General features: G+C 64.7%; 2 protein-coding genes across 13 annotated transcripts in view; one reads left to right on the forward strand and one right to left on the reverse strand.

Annotated features, from left to right (window-relative positions):
* Positions 1 to 1025: 1025 nt before the first annotated feature.
* CHRNA2 (cholinergic receptor nicotinic alpha 2 subunit) lies at positions 1026 to 9402 on the forward strand. 4 transcript variants are annotated; one of them, XM_066995201.1, is made up of 7 exons: positions 1026 to 1157; positions 3746 to 4006; positions 5175 to 5329; positions 6010 to 6093; positions 6244 to 6353; positions 6969 to 8049; positions 8366 to 9402. In XM_066995201.1, exons 2-7 carry the CDS (start codon positions 3943 to 3945, stop codon positions 8489 to 8491), a joined length of 1620 nt encoding a protein of 539 aa, XP_066851302.1. In that variant the 5' UTR covers positions 1026 to 1157; positions 3746 to 3942; the 3' UTR covers positions 8492 to 9402. The 4 variants fall into 4 exon arrangements, with proteins under 4 accessions (XP_066851302.1, XP_066851301.1, XP_066851299.1 ...); XM_066995200.1 differs by lacking the exon at positions 1026 to 1157 and adding an exon at positions 3456 to 3612 and having other exon boundaries at positions 6010 to 6054; XM_066995198.1 differs by lacking the exon at positions 1026 to 1157 and adding an exon at positions 3460 to 3612.
* Positions 9403 to 10855: 1453 nt separating this feature from the next.
* Positions 10856 to 21150, reverse strand: part of PTK2B (protein tyrosine kinase 2 beta) — a 30885-nt gene continuing 20590 nt past the window's right edge. For 6 of the 9 annotated variants that reach the window (XM_066995192.1, XM_066995186.1, XM_066995188.1 and 3 more), the window contains exons 11-31: positions 19683 to 19800; positions 19446 to 19485; positions 19313 to 19359; positions 18996 to 19049; positions 18687 to 18784; positions 18505 to 18589; positions 17925 to 18025; positions 17724 to 17839; positions 17450 to 17550; positions 17278 to 17367; positions 16584 to 16788; positions 16303 to 16411; positions 16103 to 16168; positions 15349 to 15474; positions 14447 to 14593; positions 13282 to 13317; positions 12889 to 12916; positions 12481 to 12536; positions 12119 to 12262; positions 11223 to 11303; positions 10856 to 11143 (exon numbers count right to left, since the gene is read on the reverse strand). In XM_066995192.1, the coding sequence (XP_066851293.1) occupies positions 10928 to 11143; positions 11223 to 11303; positions 12119 to 12262; positions 12481 to 12536; positions 12889 to 12916; positions 13282 to 13317; positions 14447 to 14593; positions 15349 to 15474; positions 16103 to 16168; positions 16303 to 16411; positions 16584 to 16788; positions 17278 to 17367; positions 17450 to 17550; positions 17724 to 17839; positions 17925 to 18025; positions 18505 to 18589; positions 18687 to 18784; positions 18996 to 19049; positions 19313 to 19359; positions 19446 to 19485; positions 19683 to 19800 (2064 nt within the window). In that variant the 3' untranslated portion in view covers positions 10856 to 10927. The remainder of the gene's footprint in view (positions 11144 to 11222; positions 11304 to 12118; positions 12263 to 12480; positions 12537 to 12888; positions 12917 to 13281; positions 13318 to 14446; positions 14594 to 15348; positions 15475 to 16102; positions 16169 to 16302; positions 16412 to 16583; positions 16789 to 17277; positions 17368 to 17449; positions 17551 to 17723; positions 17840 to 17924; positions 18026 to 18504; positions 18590 to 18686; positions 18785 to 18995; positions 19050 to 19312; positions 19360 to 19445; positions 19486 to 19682; positions 19801 to 21150) is intronic. The other 3 variants (XM_066995187.1, XM_066995193.1, XM_066995194.1) reach the window with 3 other exon arrangements.

The raw sequence follows: 21150 nt of genomic DNA on the forward strand, positions 1-21150 counted from the left end.
AGCCCTTGGCAGCGTTTTATGGGGCTGAGACATGGCACAGGGAGGTGCAGGGCCAGCGCCAGACGTGCACCGCGTTTTGCCCACGGCAGGGACACCGCTGCTCCCCGGAGCTGCCCTGCCCACGGGCGGGTTAGCCCCAAACACCAGCCCCAGGCAGGTGGGTGAACCCTGGGGGCTGTTTGCCCCCAGTCCTCTGCTTCCGCCCCCCCCCAGTGCCAGGAGGCGGGCAGCAGGCGATTCTTCTTTCCATGCTTCTTGCAGTACCCCACGGGTCGTCCCTTGCAATGCCCCACGCGATACGCTGTGCACCCAGTGCTCCTTGGAATACCCCATATACCCCGTGCAATGCCCCACGCACCATCCCCGTGCACCATCCCAGTGCACCATCCCAGTGCACCATCCCAGTACACCATGCGCCATCCCAGTGCACCATCCCAGTACATCCCAGTGCAACACCCCATGCACCATCCCCGTGCACCATCCCAGTACGACATCCCTGTGTACAATCCCAATACAACATCCCAGTGCACCATCCCACCTTCCCAGTGCACCATCCCAGTGCACCATCCCATTACGCCATCCCACCATCCCCGTGCACCACCCCAGTGCACCACCCCATGCACCCTCCCCTTGCGCCATGCCATTACACCCCCCCACCATCCCAGTGCAACATCCCAGTACATCCCAGTGCACCGCCCAATTCACCATCCCTGTGCACCACCGCACGCAGCATCCCAGGGGACACCCCACGGACATCCCCACGCAGTGCCCCCTCCCACGCCGTGCTGCACCCCCCCCCCGCCCCCCTCACCCACCCTCACCCCCCCAGCACCCCCTCCCCTTCCCCCCCCCCCCCCCCGGCCGAGGGGACCCCCCCGGCCTCCAGCAGAGCCCGCAGCCTCCCCCCGCCCGGGGAAGCCCCGCGGAGGAGGGGAGGAGGGGGGGGGCAGGAGCTCCGTGCGGCTGATGCTGAGCGGGGCCGCCCCCCCCTCGCCCTCCCCCTGCCGTCCCCGCCCCGAGGACGAGCCGAGGCTGCCTCCTCCGGAGCCCAGAGCTCGCCGGAGCCTCCCCGGCGCAGCATCCCCGGGGCTGCGCTCGGCGGCGGGGGACGGGGCCCCGGGGAACCCCCCCCCCCCCCCGGGCTCTGCCCGAGGCAGGTAAGGGGGTGGCCGGGGTGGGGGGGGGGCAGAGAGGAGGTGGGGAGGGTCCCCTGGAGCCCCCCCGGTTTCGAGGCAGGGCGGAGGGGAGCAGCAGGGAAAGTTTCCCCTTGCGCACGAAGTTGCCATCCAACAGAACCCCCCCCCCGTCCGACAGGACCCCCCCCATCCGACAGGACCCCCCCTCCCGCAGCTATCTGTCCTTTATCAATCCGTTATCAGCAGAGCAGAAGAGCACGGAGGGGGGGCAGCCTCCCGCTGCTCCCTGGCAGGCAGCCCTTCTCCTCGCCGCCTCCCCGCCTGCACCCCAGGGTGCCGAGAGCTCCCCGCGGCACCCAAGGGTCCGGCCTTCAGCAGTGGGGTGCCAAGGGTGTGGGGGAACCCACCGGGAAATTGTTAGGATGTGGGGGAGGGGGGGGGGGGGGCTGCAGGGAAGGGTCATGTCAGGGAGGACGTGAGGGATGGTGATGGATACAGGCACCACGCAGTGGGCACAGCCTCCTGGCCAAGGCAGTGGTGTCCTTGCAGGGGTGCAGCCCCCAGGAGCTCCCTCCCCACCCATCCCCGTCCCCATCCCCGTCCCCGTCCCCATCCCCGTCCCCGTCCCCATCCCCATCCCCATCCCCACCCCATCCCCATCCCCATCCCCATCTCATCCCCATCCCCATCCCCATCTCCATCCCCGTCCCCATCCCCATCCCCACCCCATCCCCATCCCCATCCCCGTCCCCATCCCCATCCCCATCCCCATCCCATCCCCATCCCCATCCCCATCCCCATCCCCGTCCCTGTCCCCGTCCCCGTCCCCGTCCCCGTCCCCATCCCCATCCCCATCCCCATCCCCATCCCATCCCATTCCAGCCCCAGTCCCATCCCATCCCATCCCCATCCCATCCCCATCCCCATCCCCATCCCCATCCCCATCCCCATCCCCATCCCCATCCCCATCCCATGCCCATCCCATCCCATCCCATCCCATCCCATCCCATCCCATCCCATCCCATCCCATCCCATCCCCATCCCCATCCCCATCCCATCCCCATCCCATCCCATCCCGTCCCATCCCATCCCATCCCGTCCCATCCCATTCCAGCCCCGTCCCCATCCCCATCCCCACCACACCGCCACCCACGGGTGCACGGTTCCCCATGGGCTCCATCCCACATGGGGTCCACCACAGGCCCCTCTCAGCCTCCTGCCCCCCCTGTAGAGCACCCCACGCCCCCCTCCACCACATTTCCTGCCCTGCTCCCCATCACCCAGAGCACCTCCTTCCCCTCTCCGACGTTTATCGGAGCTTTGGGAGGGCCCCAACTTTCCCCACACCACAGCCGAGCCTGGGAGCAGCTCCCCGGCACCCCTGGGCTCCCCCATTTCAGACAGCTCGGCCACACGGGGAATTTCCAGCTCAGCTCAGTGGCCGTGGCTTCCCCTCCCATTTCCCACCCCCTCCGTCCTATTAATCAGCCCGGCCGCAAGTTGGAAACTGCGCAAAGACTGACGACGAGTCCATGACGGCCCCTTGGTTTTATGCCGCTGGGTGGGAATTCGGTGGTGGGAGCTCGGTGGCCACCAGGAGCGGTGCTGGGCTGGGGGGGCTCCTGTGCTGCAGGGTGGGAGCGGTTCCTGTCCGCAGAGCAGGGGCTGCGGCGGGGCTCGGGTTGGGTGCGGAGGGGTCACCTTGCAGGCACGGGCAGGAGCTTTTGGGACCTCCGCAGAGTGAGCGGTTTCCTCCCTGGAAGAGATTGGACTTGCTGGGGAGGGAATCGAAGGAAGGAGGGAAGGAAGGAAGGAAGGAAGGAAGGATGAATGGAGGGATGGAGGGATGGATAGGTGGTGGATGGATGATGGATGGATGGATGGACGATGGATAAATAGATGATGGATGGATGACGGGTGGGTGGATGGATGATGGATGGGTAGATGGATGGATGGATGGATGGATGGATGGATGGATGGATGGGCGGACGATGGATAAATAGATGATGGATGGATGACGAGTGGGTGGGTAAGCGTGGGTGGCGCATCGCCTCGCCCCACTGCCGGTGCCATCTCCCAGAAAACCTCCCCAGGGACAGCTCCGCGCCCCCCCGCCGTGCTGTCCCATGGGCAGGGAGCCTGGGGACGTTCCCCCCCCCCAGGGGCACGAGCTCCCCCATCACTTCCCAAGCAGCCGCCCTGAAGTTTTGCACCGAGGCTTAGAGCGAGATTCCCCTAAAGCCCTTCCGTACCCCCAGGGCCTGCCTGCTCTGCAAGGACCCCCCTCTTTTTATCTGTACAGACTGTTTTGGTCGTGTTATTTGTTGTGTTATTGCTCTGCCGATCCCCACGGCTTTCACTCATGGGGTTCGGCTGCCCCGTGATGACAGCGAGGAGACCCCCCCCCGGTACCCACCCACCAGGGAGCGGATGCTCTGGGGACGTTTTCCCCTGGCCCTGCCGCCGATCAGCCCAGGTACAAGGCAGAGACAGATTTCTGTGTCGGCCCCAGGAAGGGTGAGGGGAGGGGACCACAGTGGGACTGCTGCCTCCCGGAGCGGCACCGCAGCGGCATCGCGGTGGCAGTGCCGCTCTCTGCTGTCTTTCAGGAACAAAATTCCAGGCAGGGACCTCAGCCCAGACGTCCAGCTCCATCCGTGGCTCCTCCAGCGCTCACCAGCAGCAGGGACACCCCGGACACCCCGCCGGAGGTGCCCCATGGTGGCTCTCCCCGCTGAGGCTCCTCGGCCACCGCTGTCCCCACGCCTCGGCTCGCCCTGCGGGCGCTTGGCAGGCAGGAGGGAGCATGGGGAGGCTCTGCCGTGGCATCGTCCCCCTCCTCGCGTGGTGCTGCGTCGCCTTCCAGGAGGGTAAGGGCGGCTCTTGCTTTCCCTGGGGTACCGAAATTTCCTTTGCTCGAGCCCAGCCTTCCTGTGGGTTCCAACCTAATTTGGGGAGTGGGGGCTGTGGGGTGTGTATAAAACCATTTTCCTCCCACTTTACCTCCACGCAGCCCCTCGGCAGCCCCAGCTTCCACGCTGGCACCGTGTCCTCCACCACAGGTCGCGTTAGGAAGGGGTCGGTGTCTCTTCAGAGCAGCTTGAATCCGCCCAGCACCTGGGGCACGGGGGCTGTGCTGGGTCAACAGCGCTGCAAAGACCCCGGGGGGTGCACCTCTGGGACCCCAGGTCCATTCCGGACTCGTTGGAAATCTTGGATGGGCGGAAAATAACAGATTTTGCTTCCACCTCCCCTCGGTGCCGGACCTCCCAGGAGCTGGGCATCTGGGAGCAGCCCTCCCGGACCCCCCCAGCAGCGTGCAAGGAGAAACCAGGGCCCTTTGCTGGGCTCGCCTGCCCTGGGGCGAGCAACGGAGAGAGCTTGCAGGGGGCACAAGGGATGCGGTGGAGCTGCACACCCGCCCTGCTTCGGGGCTCAGCCACCCTCACAACATCTTTTTGGCTGCTCTTTGCTGTGCGAAGCCCTGGCAGAAATTTATGGGGCTCTGCAGCGAGCAAGGACCGAGGTGACTGGCGCCGAGCGATGCGGCGCGGGCACGCGGCTGGCTGACGGCACCGGAGAGCAATGCCAACCCCTCCTGTGCACCCTCAGCCATCCCAGAGCAGCATTTTCTCGCCGGGTTTCCTGACTGGCATTGCAAAGTCGTCCTTGCACCACCCAGCAAGCATGGGGCAGTGCAGCAGGGGACAAATCCCCTCTCCCCATCCCCACGTGGGGTTCAGCACCCTGCCCACTGCAGCAAAGAGAAGCTTGCCCAAGCAGCGCAGAGGACCAGAGCATCCCAAATCCCCACCCAGTAATTTTTGGGGGGTTCCTGCCTTCAGCCCCAAGCACTGCTGAGATGGAGTGTTAACGGAGCAGGGAGCAGAAAGCCCCCTGGGCAGAGAGTGGGAGAAAGGGGATGAAATGTTTCATCGCTTTTATTTTCGGGGCCATGCACAGCTCCGTTTTGGGGGGTGCGGGGGGGGGGGCTCTTTCCCTACCCCTGCCCTGGCCTTTGACTCCCCCTCTTTGCAGCAGCCCAGGCGCAGAAGCAGCCCCGCAGCCACGCCGAGGAGCGCCTCTTCAAGCACCTCTTCACCGGCTACAACCGATGGTCGCGGCCGGTGCCCAACACCTCCGACGTGGTCATCGTGAAGTTCGGGCTCTCCATCGCGCAGCTCATCGACGTGGTGCGTAGCCCACTGGGGGGGACCCCCAGCCTGGGACCTCTGAGCCCGTCCTCGTGGCCCCACGGTGCTGCCCTGGAGCACCCCAGCCCCGTGCTGTGGCTGCGAGCCCCCTGCAACCATCTCAGCCCCCTGAGGAGCTGCTCATGAGTTCGGGCACGGTTTGGTGCCCCTCTGGGCACAGAGCTTTGCCCCAGCAGTGAAATAGCCAGGGCTCACTCCCACAGGGATGCTCAGGGCTCCTTCCACTTCTTGCCCACTGCTCCGACCCGTCTGCTTGACCACGGGCAGGGACAACTGGGTGCGAGGTGGGCTTCAGGCAGCAGCACCCCCTGCCCATCTCCAGGGGGTGACAAGCCACCCACCCGCCTGCCCAGCGCTCCAACAAGCTGGGGGCTCTGCTCCCCTCATCTCCAACCTCCCTTTTGGGAGCAGGAGAGCATCGAGGAGCATCCATCCATCTGTTTGTAGGGCTCTGCTTGTCCTCCCATCGGAGCTGGGCGCTGCAATATCCTATTTCTTGCTGCCATCTAGCGAGCAGCCAGCCAGCCTCTCCCTCACCTTGCACTGGTACCAGTTGCTTCCAGGAGCTGAAGCCCAGCGGCAGAGGGGGCTGCACGCCCAGCAGTGCATCCCTCTCTGTCCACCTCCTCTCATTTCTCCCCATTTCGTCCCCACCACAGGATGAGAAGAACCAAATGATGACCACGAACGTCTGGCTGAAGCAGGTAGGAGCCTGTGCCCTCCTCGGGCAGGAGCATGCCAAGGTGGGCAGGGCATCTGGGGCACAGAGACCCTGCTGGGGGCATCTCCGCAGTGTCATCCCCCTGGGGAGTGCTGCCGGAGGAGGAGGAGGAGGAGGAGGGTGACACTGGGCAGACCCAGGGCGACCTGATGCCCTCTGTGCCTCCCTCCAGGAGTGGAGCGACTACAAGCTGCGCTGGAACCCGGCGGACTTCGACAACGTCACCTCCATCCGGGTGCCCTCTGAGATGATCTGGATCCCCGACATCGTGCTCTACAACAAGTGAGATGGGGCGTCCATAGGGCCAGCTCCTCCACCTTATCCCATCCCACCCCACCCCATCCCATCCCACCCCATCCCATCCCACCCACCCTATCCCATCCCATCCCATCCCATCCCATCCCATCCCATCCCATCCCATCCCACCCACCCTATCCCATCCCATCCCATCCCATCCCATCCCATCCCACCCACCCTATCCCATCCCATCCCATCCCCATCCCATCCCATCCCATCCCATCCCATCCCCATCCCCATCCCATCCCATCCCACCCACCCCACCCCACCCCATCCCATCCCATCCCATCCCATCCCATCCCATCCCATCCCGTCCCATCCCATCCCATCCCATCCCATCCCATCCCATCCCATCCCATCCCATCCCATCCCCATCCCCATCCCATCCCATCCCACCCACCCCACCCCACCCCATCCCATCCCATCCCACCCCATCCCATCCCATCCCATCCCATCCCATCCCATCCCATCCCATCCCATCCTTCCCATCCCACCCACCCCACCCCATCCCACCCCACCCCATCCCATCCCACCCCATCCCATCCCATCCCATCCCATCCCTTCAGCCCCCTCCAACCCTCTCACCTCTCTGCCCCACAGCGCCGACGGGGAGTTCGCCGTGACCCACATGACGAAGGCCCACCTCTTCTCCAACGGGAAGGTGAAGTGGGTGCCCCCCGCCATCTACAAGAGCTCGTGCAGCATCGACGTCACCTTCTTCCCCTTCGACCAGCAGAACTGCAAGATGAAGTTCGGCTCCTGGACCTACGACAAGGCCAAGATCGACCTGGAGAACATGGAGCACCACGTGGACCTCAAGGACTACTGGGAGAGCGGCGAGTGGGCCATCATAAACGCCATCGGCACCTACAACTCCAAGAAGTACGACTGCTGCACCGAGATCTACCCCGACATCACCTTCTTCTTCGTCATCCGCCGCCTCCCGCTCTTCTACACCATCAACCTCATCATCCCCTGCCTGCTGATCTCCTGCCTGACCGTGCTGGTCTTCTACTTGCCCTCCGACTGCGGGGAGAAGATCACGCTCTGCATCTCCGTCCTGCTCTCCCTCACCGTCTTCCTGCTGCTCATCACCGAAATCATCCCCTCCACCTCGCTGGTCATCCCCCTCATCGGCGAGTACCTCCTCTTCACCATGATCTTCGTCACGCTCTCCATCATCATCACCGTGTTCGTCCTCAACGTGCACCACCGCTCGCCCAGCACCCACACCATGCCCCGCTGGGTGCGCGGCTTCTTCCTGGGCTTCATCCCCCGCTGGCTCTTCATGAAGCGCCCCCCGGTGCTGCCCCCCGCCGAGGGGGCCGCGGGCCAGTACGACCCCCCGGGGACCAGGCTCAGCACCTCCCGCTGCTGGCTGGAGACCGACGTGGATGACAAGTGGGAGGAGGAGGAAGAGGAGGAGGAAGAAGAGGAGGAGGAGAAGGCGTACCCCGGCCGTGTGCCCCCTGCAGGCTCTCATGCCCAGGGCACCCAGTGCCGCTACGGCTGCGGGCGCCAAGCGGGGAAGGCATCGGGGGGCCCAGCCCCACGGGTGCCCCCCAAGGAAGAGGAGGCGGGCTCGGACCGGGGGCTGCTGCTGTCCCCCAGCATCCTGAAGGCCCTGGAGGGGGTGCAGTACATCGCGGACCACCTGCGAGCCGAGGATGCTGACTTCTCGGTGAGTGGGCGCCCCCCAGGGCTGGGGGGGTGATGGGGACCCCCCCACCCCAGTGCTGCTGCTGTCACATCCCTCCATGGGGAGTCAGTGGGGGGGCCCCCGGCTGCCTCCTGCCGTGCTGAGGACCCAAAGCCAGGAGAAGGTCCACAGCCACCTCCTGGGAGATGCGTGGTCCCAGGGGTCAGCTCAGGGCTCTGTAGGACAGCACCCACCGCCCCCCTGCCCCCACCCCCAGCTGGGTGAATTTGGGATCCCCGGGGGCTGCATCCCGTGCCCGCCCCCCTCCCGTGCTCACAGCCCCCTCTCTGCCTGGCAGGTGAAGGAGGACTGGAAGTACGTGGCCATGGTGATCGACCGCATCTTCCTCTGGATGTTCATCATCGTCTGCCTGCTGGGCACCGTGGGGCTCTTCCTGCCGCCCTACCTGGCGGGGATGATCTAGGGGCTGGGGGCAATGCAGGCTCGGCAGGATGCGGCCATGACCACGGAGGACCCTTGGGTGGGAAGTGCTGGGGGGGGGGGGGGAAGCAAGGTGTGTGCTGGGGGCGACCTGCGGGTTGTGGGGTGGGATGGCTCCTGGCTGTCCTGCCCAGGGGGGTCGGGGCCATCCCGGCCTTGAGGAAGGCTCAGCACCACCTCTCCATAGACTGAGCACGGGCTGGAGGCACCCAGGAGAGGCACCTGCTTCCTTGAGCTGCTGCAAATCCTACCTGGAACCCAGGGGACACTCCTGGTTGTGACTCCAAGGCGCTGGGTAAGAAGAGAGGATTCCGGAGACGCTTCTGGACGCATCCTGACCGCAGGGTGCTCGGGACCGCGGGCTGGCGCGGTCACCAAAACGTTGGGCAGGCGTTAGTGCTTCGGGTGGCTTGTGGGGAAGGGGAACGGCCGCGGGAGGGGACAGAGGGCCCTGCTCTGCCGATCCCAGCCAGAGCAAGCAATCACCCTGCACCAGCCCAGATGTCTGCTTGGGTCTCGGGGCCACGGACCCTGGGGTGCTGCCTCGCTCCGAGGTGCTGGATCTATCAGCACGGGGGTCCCGCTCCCCCAGGGGCAACCCAAGTAAATCGTCCTCTCCAACCCACTCCCGCAACCACCTGCAGACCCCAAATCCCTTGCTCTGATGACTTCTGCAATCCAGCTGTAATTTCTAGCTTCCGTGTACCCCAAAGGGCCCGTGCTTAGGAGGGACCTAGTCTCTTCTGCGCCCTGGAACTGGGATTTTCCCTGCAGTGCTTTCTCCTCCAGGGGCCCAGCCCAGGCACCGTGGTGCTGGATGCCCTTTGAGAGGCTTCAGAAAACACTTTGTGCTGTCAGGAGTGAAATGGGCTGGAATAAAGCGTGCCACCGAGAGACGTGCGCGTCCCAGGGGCGTTGCAGCCGCTCGCGCACCCTCTGGTGCGTGCGGGCTGGCTCAGAGATGTGCGTGCGTGGGGCTGAGGAAAGGCGTGCGAGGCAGCGGGTGCCCAGGCTGGATGTGTGCACGGGTACGCGTGTGTCTGACCCGGCACACACCAGCCGTAGAGTCTACAGAGCCCGCTGTGCTCGTCTCCTCCCCACATCAGCCCCCCCAAAAGCCCCTCGCCAGCCGCATTCCTGCTCCCTTCCCCTCTCAGCTCAGCCCTGTCCGGCTGGGGACAGGGCACAACCTCTGGGGGACCCCCGGTGGGGCACGACGTGCACCCCGTGAACCCTTTTTTTGGGGGGGAGCCCCATTCTTGTGGCCGTGCTGCCCTACAGACGCCTCCTCCCTGAATTACCCATGAGTTCCTGATGGTCCTCGAAAAGCAAAGGAGCTGTGGATAGTTTTGCTAGCCAGTCCTGGGAGCAAGGAGAGCCTGGCGCCCCGTATGGATTTGGGGCACCCTCGCCATGGCAGAGTTGGCTCTGCCGGGCCCCAGCTCTTTTCCAGGAGCAGCCGGCGAGCAGGGGGCTCGCAGGGGCGTCAGGCAACACAGGCACAGCGGGGCTTGGTGCATGGTTTATCTCAGCCAAAACGAGCAGCGTTGTGGGAAGATGCTGGGGAAAAGCCCGAACCGTACGATTTCCAACTCAAGCACAATCCGAACAGAGACTTCGGTGCTGTTGTCGCTTACGCAGAGCAGCTCGGGGTAAACTCGGCTGGAAGAGGCCCCCCCCTTCTCCCGGCCGGGTTGTGGCACCGACGGGGTCCCAAACCCCCCGCGCTCCCCAGGCTGGGGCCGGGCACGCTCCGGACGCGAGACCCGACCCGAGGCAGCGCACGGCCCCGTGCCCCTCGTTAAATAAATGTCCGGTACAACGCACAGGGAAATGCAGACAGCCCCTCCAGCGAGCGCGCCGGGGCTCCCCCCGGGAAGCCAGCTCCCCCGGTCACTGTGTCCCCGGCTCCCGGCGCCGAGGAGTGGGGTGCAGGACACCCCCCCGCCATGCGCTGCCCCTCGGAGGGGCCGAGGGACGGACACACGGACCTGCCGGACGGACACACGGACCCACGGGATGGGCACACGGACCCACAAGATGGGCACACGGACCCTCTGGAAGGACACATGGACCCCTGCCAGACAGACACACGGACCCGTTGCTGGCTGGGAGTGGGTTCCTCCGAGCCGAAGGGACCTTTGCCCGCCCTTGGGGACAGCCAGGACCCCCCTGGCCCTTTCGAGGGACGAGTCACCAGGTGCCTCCCTTCTTCAGACGACCGACGAGATGATGCTAAAGACACGAGCAGCTGTGGGAGGAGGGGGGACAGGGAGGGCAGGGCGGCGAGGCCACGGGAGACACACAAAAGCCAGCTCCTCCGCGATGCTCTCCTCCTTTCTCCGCCGACCGGCGCGCGGCGCTGCCTCTCCTCCTCTCCTTCCCCACCCCTTCTCCTTCCCTCTCTCCGCCCCTGCCCTCACTCCAAGCACAGCTTCACCAGGTTGGCCTGGACCTTGGCTTGGTCCACGGCGTCCAGGAGGTTCTTGGCGTCCACGGCCAGGGTGTGGGAGGCCGTCAGCATCTGCCGCTTGCACTCCTCGCTCAGCGAGGTGACGGCGTTCTGCTGCGCCAGGCGCATCTTGTTGATGAGGTCGGCCAAGTCCTTGTTGAGCAGCTTCTGGGTCCCCTCGATCTGGCCAAGACACGCAGGGGTTAGGGGCGCCCGGCCCCGCTTCCTCCTCCCGGCCCCGCGGGGCAGGCGCCGGCCCTACCTCGGTGCGGGAGGTGGCGGGCAGGATGGGCAGGATCTCGTCCACGCTGCCGATCAGCTTGCGGAGGGACAGGCCCACGTTCTGCGGGGGGAGCGGTGCGGTTAGGACGGCCTCGGGCACTGGCACAGGGAAGCAGTGCATGGGAACATCCCTGACTCAAGGGTTCCAGTGGGGAGAGGGGCATGGAGGGAAGCGCTCCCCGTTGACCCAAGGAGGCAATGGAGGAGCAGAGAATGGTGGAAGCGTTCCCGTCATTGACCCAAGGACACAAAGGAGGAGTGGACACATTGGAAATGCTCCCACCATTGACACATGGACATAAAGGAGGAGCAAGACATGTTGGAAGTGCTCCCACCATTGACCTAAGGACACAACGGAGGAGTTCAGCATGATGGAAATGCTCCCACCATTGACCCAAGGACCCAAAGGAGGAGCAGGATATGTTGGAAACGCTCCCCGTTGACCCAAGGAGCCAATGGAGGAGCAGGACATGTTGGAAATGCTCCCACCATTGACCTAAGAACATGAGGAAGGAGTAGGAAATGCTCCCATCTTTGACCCAAGGACCCAATGGATGAGAAGGACGTGTTAGGAATGCTCCCACCATTGACCCAAGGACCCAAAGGAGGAGCAGGACATGTTGGAAGTGCTCCCATCATTGACCTAAGGACCCAACAGAGGAGAAGAACATATTGGAAATGCTCCCACCATTGACCCAAGGACCCAACGGAGGAGCAGGACGTGCTGCTAACGCTCCCTCCCATACATGTAAGACTTTCCCAAGAAGGACCCTGGGAAGTGCTCCCATGCAGCGGCAGCGCTCAGCGCACTGACTCCCAGCTCCCTCCCCACTGCTCAGGGCAGCCCTGGCGTTGCCCCCTTCCTGCCCTCCCTACCTTCACCACCAGGATGTACCCCTCGGGGGGCAGGAGGCTGATCTCGTTCTTCAGCTGCAGGACAGCCCGCACCAGGTCCATGACGTTGCTGTACACCGTGTCGTCCGTGCGGTCCAGGTTGGCCGTGGGGGCCGGCTGGATGGACTGACGGGGAGCAGGGCCACCGTGGGCTCGGTGCCCCCAGGGCCAAGGAGGGAAAGACCAACACCTGTGGGGAACCCTGGCCCACCAGACCCAGCCACCTCCCGCCCGTGTCTCAGAGGCTGAGGGGTCGCCCAGGCCCAGGAGGGGCAGAAAAGTCCCATCCTGCAGCTGCAGAGGGTGATGGGGGAGGACTCAAACCATGGTGTCCAAGGTCTTACCTGCGCCCCGAGTCTTGGAGGCTTCTGGGGGGGCCCCGTGAACTCCGCTACGCCATCAGTAAGGGAAAGGAAGGAGGGTCACTCTGGCTGCTCCCCGGCCGTGCGAGCACACTGCAAGACCCCTGGGAGCCGTGCCATGTCCCACAGCACCCTGGGGACCCCAACCAGCCCTGGCTGCGTCCCACCTCCCCTCCAGCAGCAGGACAAGGATAAGGGGGTGCCCATGGCTTAGCCCCCCACGCGTGGGGCAGGCAGAGCTGTTCGGGGTGATGTGGGATTGCTTGCAAGGTAGCTGGGACGCAGCCCCAAGGCTTCTCGCAGCTCAGCATGGGGGTCCCCACTCCGGCCCTGGTGTGAGCTGCAGCCCAGAGGGGGTGCTCCCCGCGGGCAGCAGCTGTGGGCACTCACTGTAATCCATCTCCTTCTCCGGCAGCATCTGCGGGGGAAGAAACAGCAGCAAATGAGAGGTGAAAAGTCCTGATTGGAGGCGGCAAGGATGGGGGCTGCATCACCCCAGGGCAGGGGGCATCGTCCCATGGGTTTGGGGGAGCAGGTCGGGACCACAATTATTGCACCCCATCAATAGTTCTGGATGGGTTTCCCCCCACAGCCCCTAAATGCATCCGAAAAGGTGGAAAAGGGGCAGCGGGGACCGGCAGCAACATTGCAGCCCGTAAATATCCACGGCCCACTGGCAGGGAAGCAGGGGAGGATCTCTGGGCACCCCCGGGAAAAGGAGCCCCCTGCACCCTTGTACACGAATACACCCGACCCCAGTTCCCTGGGGCTGGCGGCACTCACCAGTGGGGTGTTGTTGTTCATGAACACCGTCGGGTCCTGCAGGGGGGGAGAAGCCTTGTGAGAGGCATCGGGAGAAGGGAAAGGACAGGGAAAAAGAGAGGGGAAGGGGAAGGGGAAGGGAAAAAAGGGGGGAAAAAGAAAAAGAAAAAGAAAAAGAAAAAGAAAAAGAAAAAGAAAAAGAAAAAGAAAAAGAAAAAGAAAAAAAAAGAAAAAGAAAAAGAAAAAGAAAAAGAAAAAGAAAAAGAAAAAGAAAAAGAAAAAGAAAAAGAAAAAGAAAAAGAAAAAGAAAAAGAAAAAGAAAAAGAAAAAGAAAAAGAAAAAGAAAAAGAAAAAGAAAAAGAAAAAGAAAAAGAAAAAGAAAAAGAAAAGGGGTGGATTGACCCCCACAGAACCATTCCCACCCCTCTGCTTACTTGCTGGCAAAACTTTCCCAAATTTTGACTCCTTCATCCCGGCTCCCAGCAGGGAAAGACGCACAACCCCCCCCCCCCACCCCTCACCTTGCCCAACATCAGCCACCAAAACCCATCTCTGATCTCCCGGAGACCTCCACGATTTCCCTGACTCCTGGGAGACCCCAGAGCACACCCCAGGAGCGCTGCTCATTTCCCCAGCTCCCCATCCCCTCGTGGCCCTGTCCCCATCCCCGCCTGCCCCGGGGGCACCGGGACCCCCAGGACCCCCGTGCTGCTGCTCAGCACCACGACGCCAAACGCCAGCTGCTCGCCCCCGCAGCACCGGGCCGGGGGAGTGGGGCTTGGCTGCAGCGGCTGCGTCAGCCGAGCTAATAAAAGATTTTCTGTCTCTTTCTGTCTCCCCGAGAGCTGTGGCATTAGTCATGCATTAGCTACCTTGGCTCCTTAGTTAAAAAGCGTTACAAAAGCTCATTAAGACGCAACCACAAGTACTTAAAAATCGCACAAGTTTCACCATATTAATTTCCTGCAGCAGCTCCGCGAGGTTTTTACAAGTGCAGAAGACAAAGGGGTGCAGGCGGGCTGGTGACGGAGCCGTTCTGCAGGAAAGTGAGACCCGCAGCAGGGCAGAGCTTCTGCATCGCAACTAAACCACGGACAGCAAGCTGCGGCTCTGCCAGCGCCTTCGCGAGGGTGCCAGAGCTGGGAGCACGCGTCTGAAACCCCGACCCCAGCCCGACGGCACTCACCAGGGACTTCTCCTCCTGCCGCAGCCACTGGTAGTCCTCCACCATCTGCTTCTGCTGCTTGTCCAGGACCTGCCGCATCTTCAGCCGCTCTATCTCCCAGAGCTTCTGCGCCTCCTCCCTGCTGCTGGGACGGAGGAAATCTTCCTCCTGGCGCACGGAGCCAGCGGTGACGGAGGGCTCAGCAGCCAGAGCCCCCCGGTCTCAGCACGGGAGCCGGAGCCTGCTCTGCGCATGCAAAGCCATGCACCGGACCCCAGCTGCCGTGAGCTTGGGGCTGCTCCAGACTGACCCCGGGGAGCCCCTGGGCTTCCAGCAGCGAGAGGAACCCACTGGCAGGCCCCACACCTCGTGCGCCACGTCCTGGCACTCCCAGCCCCGTGTGCGAGCCCTGGGCAGCACGCACAGGATGCCCCGGTGCAGCGCATCGTGCCCACGGTGCAGGTGCTGGCAGCACCGGGGCCATCCTGGCGTGACGGACAATGCCTGCCTCTGATTTCGGGGCTGTGCAGCAGTGCTGAGGAACCAGGGAAGAGCACCCAAGCTGCCAAACACCACCGGCACTCCAGGTGACGATGAGCCGACCCACAGCCCCGAGGTCCCACCCGTCCCCAGCACACCCCTGCCCGTTCCTGGAGACGCCGTGCCCACTGCTCCTCCACCGACGTGCCTCCGCCTGGGTGCGTGCACAACATGCATGGCAGGGGGCTGCGAGCACCCGGAGCCCTTCACGGGCACGATGCCTCCAGCCTCAAGCAGCACAGAGACAGCATCAGGCCCACAGCACGAGCTGGAAGCGGCGCAAGCAGCAGCACAAAGCGAGGCACGGCGCGGAGCATCGCCCCCTCCTCTCGCTCCGGCGGGGTCCCCAGGGCGTCCTCGGGGGCGAGGGGACCCTCTCTTACCCGCATGCTGTGGCGCTTGAAGACGTTGTGGCGGTTGAGCGGCGGGGTGTGCAGGGAGCTGGCCGGAGACTGGTACTCGATGGGGCTGGTGAGCGTGGGCGAGCTGGCACACAGACCCTCGGGCACCTGCGGCGGGGCGGGCGCGGGGCGGCGCAGCACGGAACAAAGCCACGGGAGGTTAGCGCGGACGGACGGACGGACGGACAGATGGACAGACAGACAGAGAGCGTGGGAAAGCGGCTTTCACACCCCACAGAGGAGCATCGACGGCCCTAACAGGACCCTCCTCACCAGGAGGTTTGCTCCGGTGTCCAGAGCGCGGGCTTGAGATCTCCCGTGCTCCTGCCCAAACCCCTGCCTGGCCCCCAGAAAAGCACCCAGAATAGAGGCTGCTCTTGAAGGGGGTGCTCCAAGGAGCAGAGCAAACGTTGGAGGCGGTGATCTGCGCTCCCACAAGGCAGCCAGACCGAGCTGCAGGTGACACGGGTGCAGCCAGCCTCCTCTCCTCCCAGCCGTGCATGCAAACCGGCTGCTGGGAGCGTGCAAACCGCCCTGCCCTGGGGAGAAAGCCGCTCTCCGAGCCCCAAGGCAGGGACAAGACACGGGTAGGGCTGAGCCCGAAGCGTTGAGCTGTCCTGCTGGCACTCTGGGTCCTGAAAGCCTCCATCTACCAAGGGCTGGAGCACCAGGCAAGGCTTCCTGGCATCAAGCCCTTGTCGGGCCCCCATGGGCTGCTGTGGCCGCGCAGCCTTACCTGGAACTGCAGCTTGGGAGCCAGGAGGTTGTTCTGGGGCGGAGGTTTGTACCTGGGTCTGCTGGGCTGCAGGGGGAGAAAAGCAGGCTGGGTGCAAGCCTGGGGACGCCCCGTTTTGGCAGCGCATCCTTGGGTCAGGGCACGGGGCAGATGAGAGCCCTGCAGCATCCTGCCCGCGCCGGGCTCTGCCCTCTCCGCACCTTGGGGGGCGGCTCCTGGAAGGACGGCGGCTCCAAGATTTTGGGAGGCCGGTGGCGGTTGTTCCGCTCCTGCTCCTTGGCCAGCTCCTTTTCCATCAGGTAAATGTCACTGCGGGGGAGAAGAAAGGGTTGTCACAGCCCCCTGCAGCAGGGACACGGGGACACATGGGTGGGATGGGGGTGGAAAACAGGAGGGAGCAAGGAGGGATGGGGAGAGCCGAGGGAAAGGACCACGGTGCACGCACGGGACCCGAAACCTCCCCTGCTGCCTCCCTGCTCACCTCAAGCTGCAGACCAGGTCCTTGAACTTGGGCCTCTCGCTGGGGTCGTAGTCCCAGCAGCGCGTCATGAGGGTGTAGAGGACGGGCGGGCAGAGGTCGGGCTTGGGCAGGCGGTCGCCCCTCTCCAGCACCCCGATCACGTCCTTGTTCTCCAGCCAGAAGAAGGGCTGCCGGCCGTAGCTCAGGATCTCCCACATGCACACGGCTGCGGGGCGCAGGGGAACACCCACGGCTGATGCTGGAGCGAGCGCCCTGGGGACCAGCCCCTCGCCCTGGGGTCTTGGGGAGCCGGTGGCAGTGCCAGGCTTTGCGGAAGGCCGCGGGGCACTTGGCGTTCTCGTCCCCTGGCACAGGGCTTCCAGCTCTGCCGGGGGGCTGCAAGGAGCCGAGCTCCTGCTTACTGCTACTGGGGATGGACAGACAGACAGACAAGTGCCAGAGGCCATGGGGATGGGCGTAAAGGCGGGGAGATGGATGCTTGCTGAGTTTAACCCAGCCCCATGAGCATCCTGAATTTAAAAGGCCGCTGGTAATGGTTGGACTGCAGGGAGCTCTGCCCCAGGAGCCCTTTCCTAGGGTGCCTTTGCCCGAGGCTGAGTAACACCCCCGTGCCAGGGCAGGATTTGTCCCCCTGCAGCAGGACGGTGCCCCGGGATGTGCCCAGGACCCGCTCCGTCCCCGTCCCACCACGCACCGAACATCCAGACGTCGCTGGCCGTCGTGAAGCGTCGGAAGTTGATGGACTCGGGGGACATCCACTTGATGGGGAGACGGGTGACGGACGCTGCGGGGGGGAGGCAGTCAGAGGCCGCGCTGGTGGCTGCAGAGGGGCTGGAGTGAGCCCGGGGCCCCCGCGCTCCCCTTACCTTTATAGTACTCCTCGTCCTCGATGTACCTGGAGAGCCCGAAGTCGCCCAGCTTCACGCACTCCGGGGAGGCCACCAGGATGTTCCTCACGGCGATGTCCCTGCGAGGAGAGACCCTTGGTTGCGGAGAAGGGCCGGTCCCCCCCAGCCCGCAGCAACCCGCTCCTCCAGCTCCAAAAAAATGGGTCTGCAGAGCACTCCCCAGCCTCTGCCTTTGCATGGTCCCACTCCCCCCATCTGCCTCCCCCCCCAGCCCCGCTGCTTCCCACCCTACCTGTGCACGCAGTTGATGGCCTCCAGGTAAGCCAGGGCCTTGCTGATCTGCAGCGCGTAGAGGATGAGCGTGGGCACGGCGAGGCAGTGCTTGTTCTGCTCCAGGTACTGCCCCAGCTGCAAGGGGACGGGGACGGGGGTCAGGGGCTGAAAGGGCGGCACCGAGGCGGGTGGGGGTCCCCGCAGCGCCAGCCCCCCGCACCTCCCCGTAGGGGTAGAGCTCCATGATGATCCAGGTGGGCTCCTCCTCCGCGATGCCGATCAGCTTCACGATGTGCGGGTGGTCCAGCTTCTTCATCAGCACTGCGGGGAGACCTCTTCAGCCACCCCGCAAAGAGGGGGGGGGGGGGGAGACCCTCCGGGAGCCCAAACCCCACCCAAGGGTGCAGGGGCAACTCTGCGCTGTGAAGCCGCAGATGGAGCAGCCGAGGAATTGCCAGGGAGATCCCAATGCCTGCAGCAGGGCTGGGGCTCCCACGGGTTTATGCACAGATGGTGCCCACCTGCTCTCAGCAAGCTTTGAGCAGCTTTTCCTCCCCTCTCCCACAAAACGGGTATTTGGGGTAACAGCCACGGCACGGGGGGAGCGCACAGGACCCCCTCCTCCAGCTGCTCTGCTCCGCATTTAAGTGGCAATGTGTCCCCAGGCAGGGGGGGGACAGCCCTGACTCGCACCCCAGCAGTGCAGCCACCCCACGGGCTGCCCCCCGTGCCCCACGGGGCACAGGCTGCTGCAGGGGAACCCCAAAGATCAGCCCCCCCCCCCCCCCCTCCCGGCGTACCCGCCTCGCTCAGGAACTTGTCCTTGTTCTCGGGGCTGCAGTCCTTCTTGCAGGTCTTCACGGCCACGTTGACCCGCTCCCCCTTCTGCAAGGAGAGGCAGGGGCAGCTCGACCCCGCTCCCCCCGGGGGTGTAAAGGAGGCGGGCAGGGACGGGGGGGGGGGGGGAGCACAGCACACCCACCGGGTTGGTGTAGGTGCCCTCGTACACCTCTCCGAAGAAGCCTTCCCCCAGGATCCTGCCCAGCGTGACGTCCTCGCGGCAGATCCCGTAGTGCTGCACTGAAGGGACGAGGGCGCACCGGTGGGTGCCACCTCCCCGGGCACGGCCCCACGCTGAGGCCCAGGGGTCCTGCCCCACAGCGCAGCCCCCCCCCGGGAAGCAAGGTGGGCAGCGAGGGCAAAACTTCGCTCCCTTTGTGGTTTTGGGGTGGTGGGGACGGGGTGGGAGACGGGGCCGATGGGTGGGAAGGCACCCGGGGGTGACACCCACCTCCAGACCTCGGTCTTGAGGACTCGTCGGGGATTTCAGCGTAAATATCGGAGTCTAGGGCAAGAAGGAGGGTAGGGGCAGTGGTGCAGGCAGCGCCCCAGGCAGGATCCGGCCCTCGGTGCCCGAGCCACCCAGCCTGGAGCTGCCCTGGGGGCACGGCAGGACGCCGGCGCACCCTCCCCCCGGGATGCTCGGCTGCATCCCTGCTCACCGGCCAAGCACCGCTGCACCAAATCACACCCCCCCCCCCGCCTTCCAACACCTACTGGGTGCCCCCAGGCTGGGGGGGGAGGAGGCAGGAGAGCCCCCGGACTCACCCACGCTCACGCTGTCGGCCAGCACCGAGTGCCGCTCCTCCAGGTGCCTGCGGGGTGGGAGGACGGGGTCAGGCAGCGGGGCTGGGGTAAGGGCGGGGGTCCCGACCCCCCCGCGGGGCCGTGCACTACTCACGGGCTGGGGATCCGCGGCAGGCTGCTCCTCTTCTCCCTTTCTGCAGGAGGACAGCAGCGGTCACCTCCCAGCCATGTCACCCTGGCTGGTGGTGGGACCCCCCCCCTCCAAAGCCTTCCCCTCGCCCCTCCAGGAGCAGAAGGGCAGGCACCCCCCAGCTCCCCGTGATATATTTTGGGATGGTTTTGGGGAGGGGTCCGGCCACCTGGAAACGCCACCGTCCCGCAGGGCACCCACCTCTCCTGGGGAAGACGATGAGGGAGGTCTCCAGGCCCCCCTGCAGCCGGCAGTAGCCGTCGATGAGGTCGGCCATGTTCTCCGCCTCAGCCAGCGACGACGTCTTGATGGACAGGGACTGGGGGAGGACGCAGGGATGGGTAAGGGGCTGCCCCCCGCCCCGAGCTGAGGGGTGGGGGGATGTGGGGATGGGGATGGGATGGGATGGGATGGGATGGGATGGGATGGGGATGGGATGGGATGGGGATAGGATGGGATGGGATGGGATGGGATGGGATGGGATGGGGATGGGGATGGGGATGGGATGGGATGGGATGGGATGGGATGGGATGGGATGGGGATGGGGATGGGGATGGGATGGGATGGGATGGGATGGGATGGGATGGGGATAGGATGGGATGGGATGGGATGGGATGGGATGGGATGGGATGGGGATAGGATGGGATGGGATGGGATGGGATGGGATGGGATGGGATGGGGATGGGGATGGGGATGGGATGGGATGGGGTGGGGATGGGGATGGGATGGGATGGGGTGGGGATGGGGATGGGGATAGGATGGGGATGGGGATGGGGATGGGGATGGGGATGGGGATGGGATGGGATGGGATGGGATGGGATGGGATGGGATGGGATGGGATGGGATGGGATGGGATGGGGATGGGGATGGGGATGGGGATGGGATGGGATGGGATGGGATGGGGATAGGATGGGATGGGATGGGATGGGATGGGATGGGGATGGGGATGGGGATGGGATGGGATGGGGTGGGGATGGGGATGGGGATGGGGATAGGATGGGGATGGGGATGGGGATGGGGATGGGGATGGGATGGGGATGGGGATGGGATGGGATGGGATGGGATGGGATGGGATGGGATGGGATGGGATGGGATGGGATGGGATGGGATGGGATGGGATGGGGATGGGATGGGGATGGGATGGGGATGGGGATGGGATGGGGATGGGGATGGGGATGGGATGGGATGGGATGGGATGGGGATGGGGATGGGGATGGGGATGGGGATGGGATGGGATGGGGATGGGGATGGGGATGGGGATGGGGATGGGATGGGATGGGGATGGGGATGGGGATGGGGATGGGGATGGGGATGGGGATGGGATGGGATGGGGATGGGGATGGGATGGGGATGGGGATGGGGATGGGATGGGATGGGATGGGGATGGGGATGGGGATGGGGATGGGGATGGGGATGGGATGGGATGGGGATGGGGATGGGGATGGGGATGGGGATGGGATGGGATGGGGATGGGGATGGGGATGGGGATGGGGATGGGGATGGGGATGGGATGGGATGGGATGGGGATGGGGATGGGGATGGGATGGGGATGGGGATGGGGATGGGGATGGGGATGGGGTGGGATGGGGATGGGGATGGGGATGGGGATGGGGATGGGATGGGGATGGGGATGGGGATGGGGATGGGGATGGGGATGGGATGGGGATGG

The sequence above is a fragment of the Anser cygnoides genome, chromosome 3 (genome assembly GCF_040182565.1).
Source record: "Anser cygnoides isolate HZ-2024a breed goose chromosome 3, Taihu_goose_T2T_genome, whole genome shotgun sequence".
Lineage (NCBI taxonomy): Eukaryota > Metazoa > Chordata > Aves > Anseriformes > Anatidae > Anser > Anser cygnoides.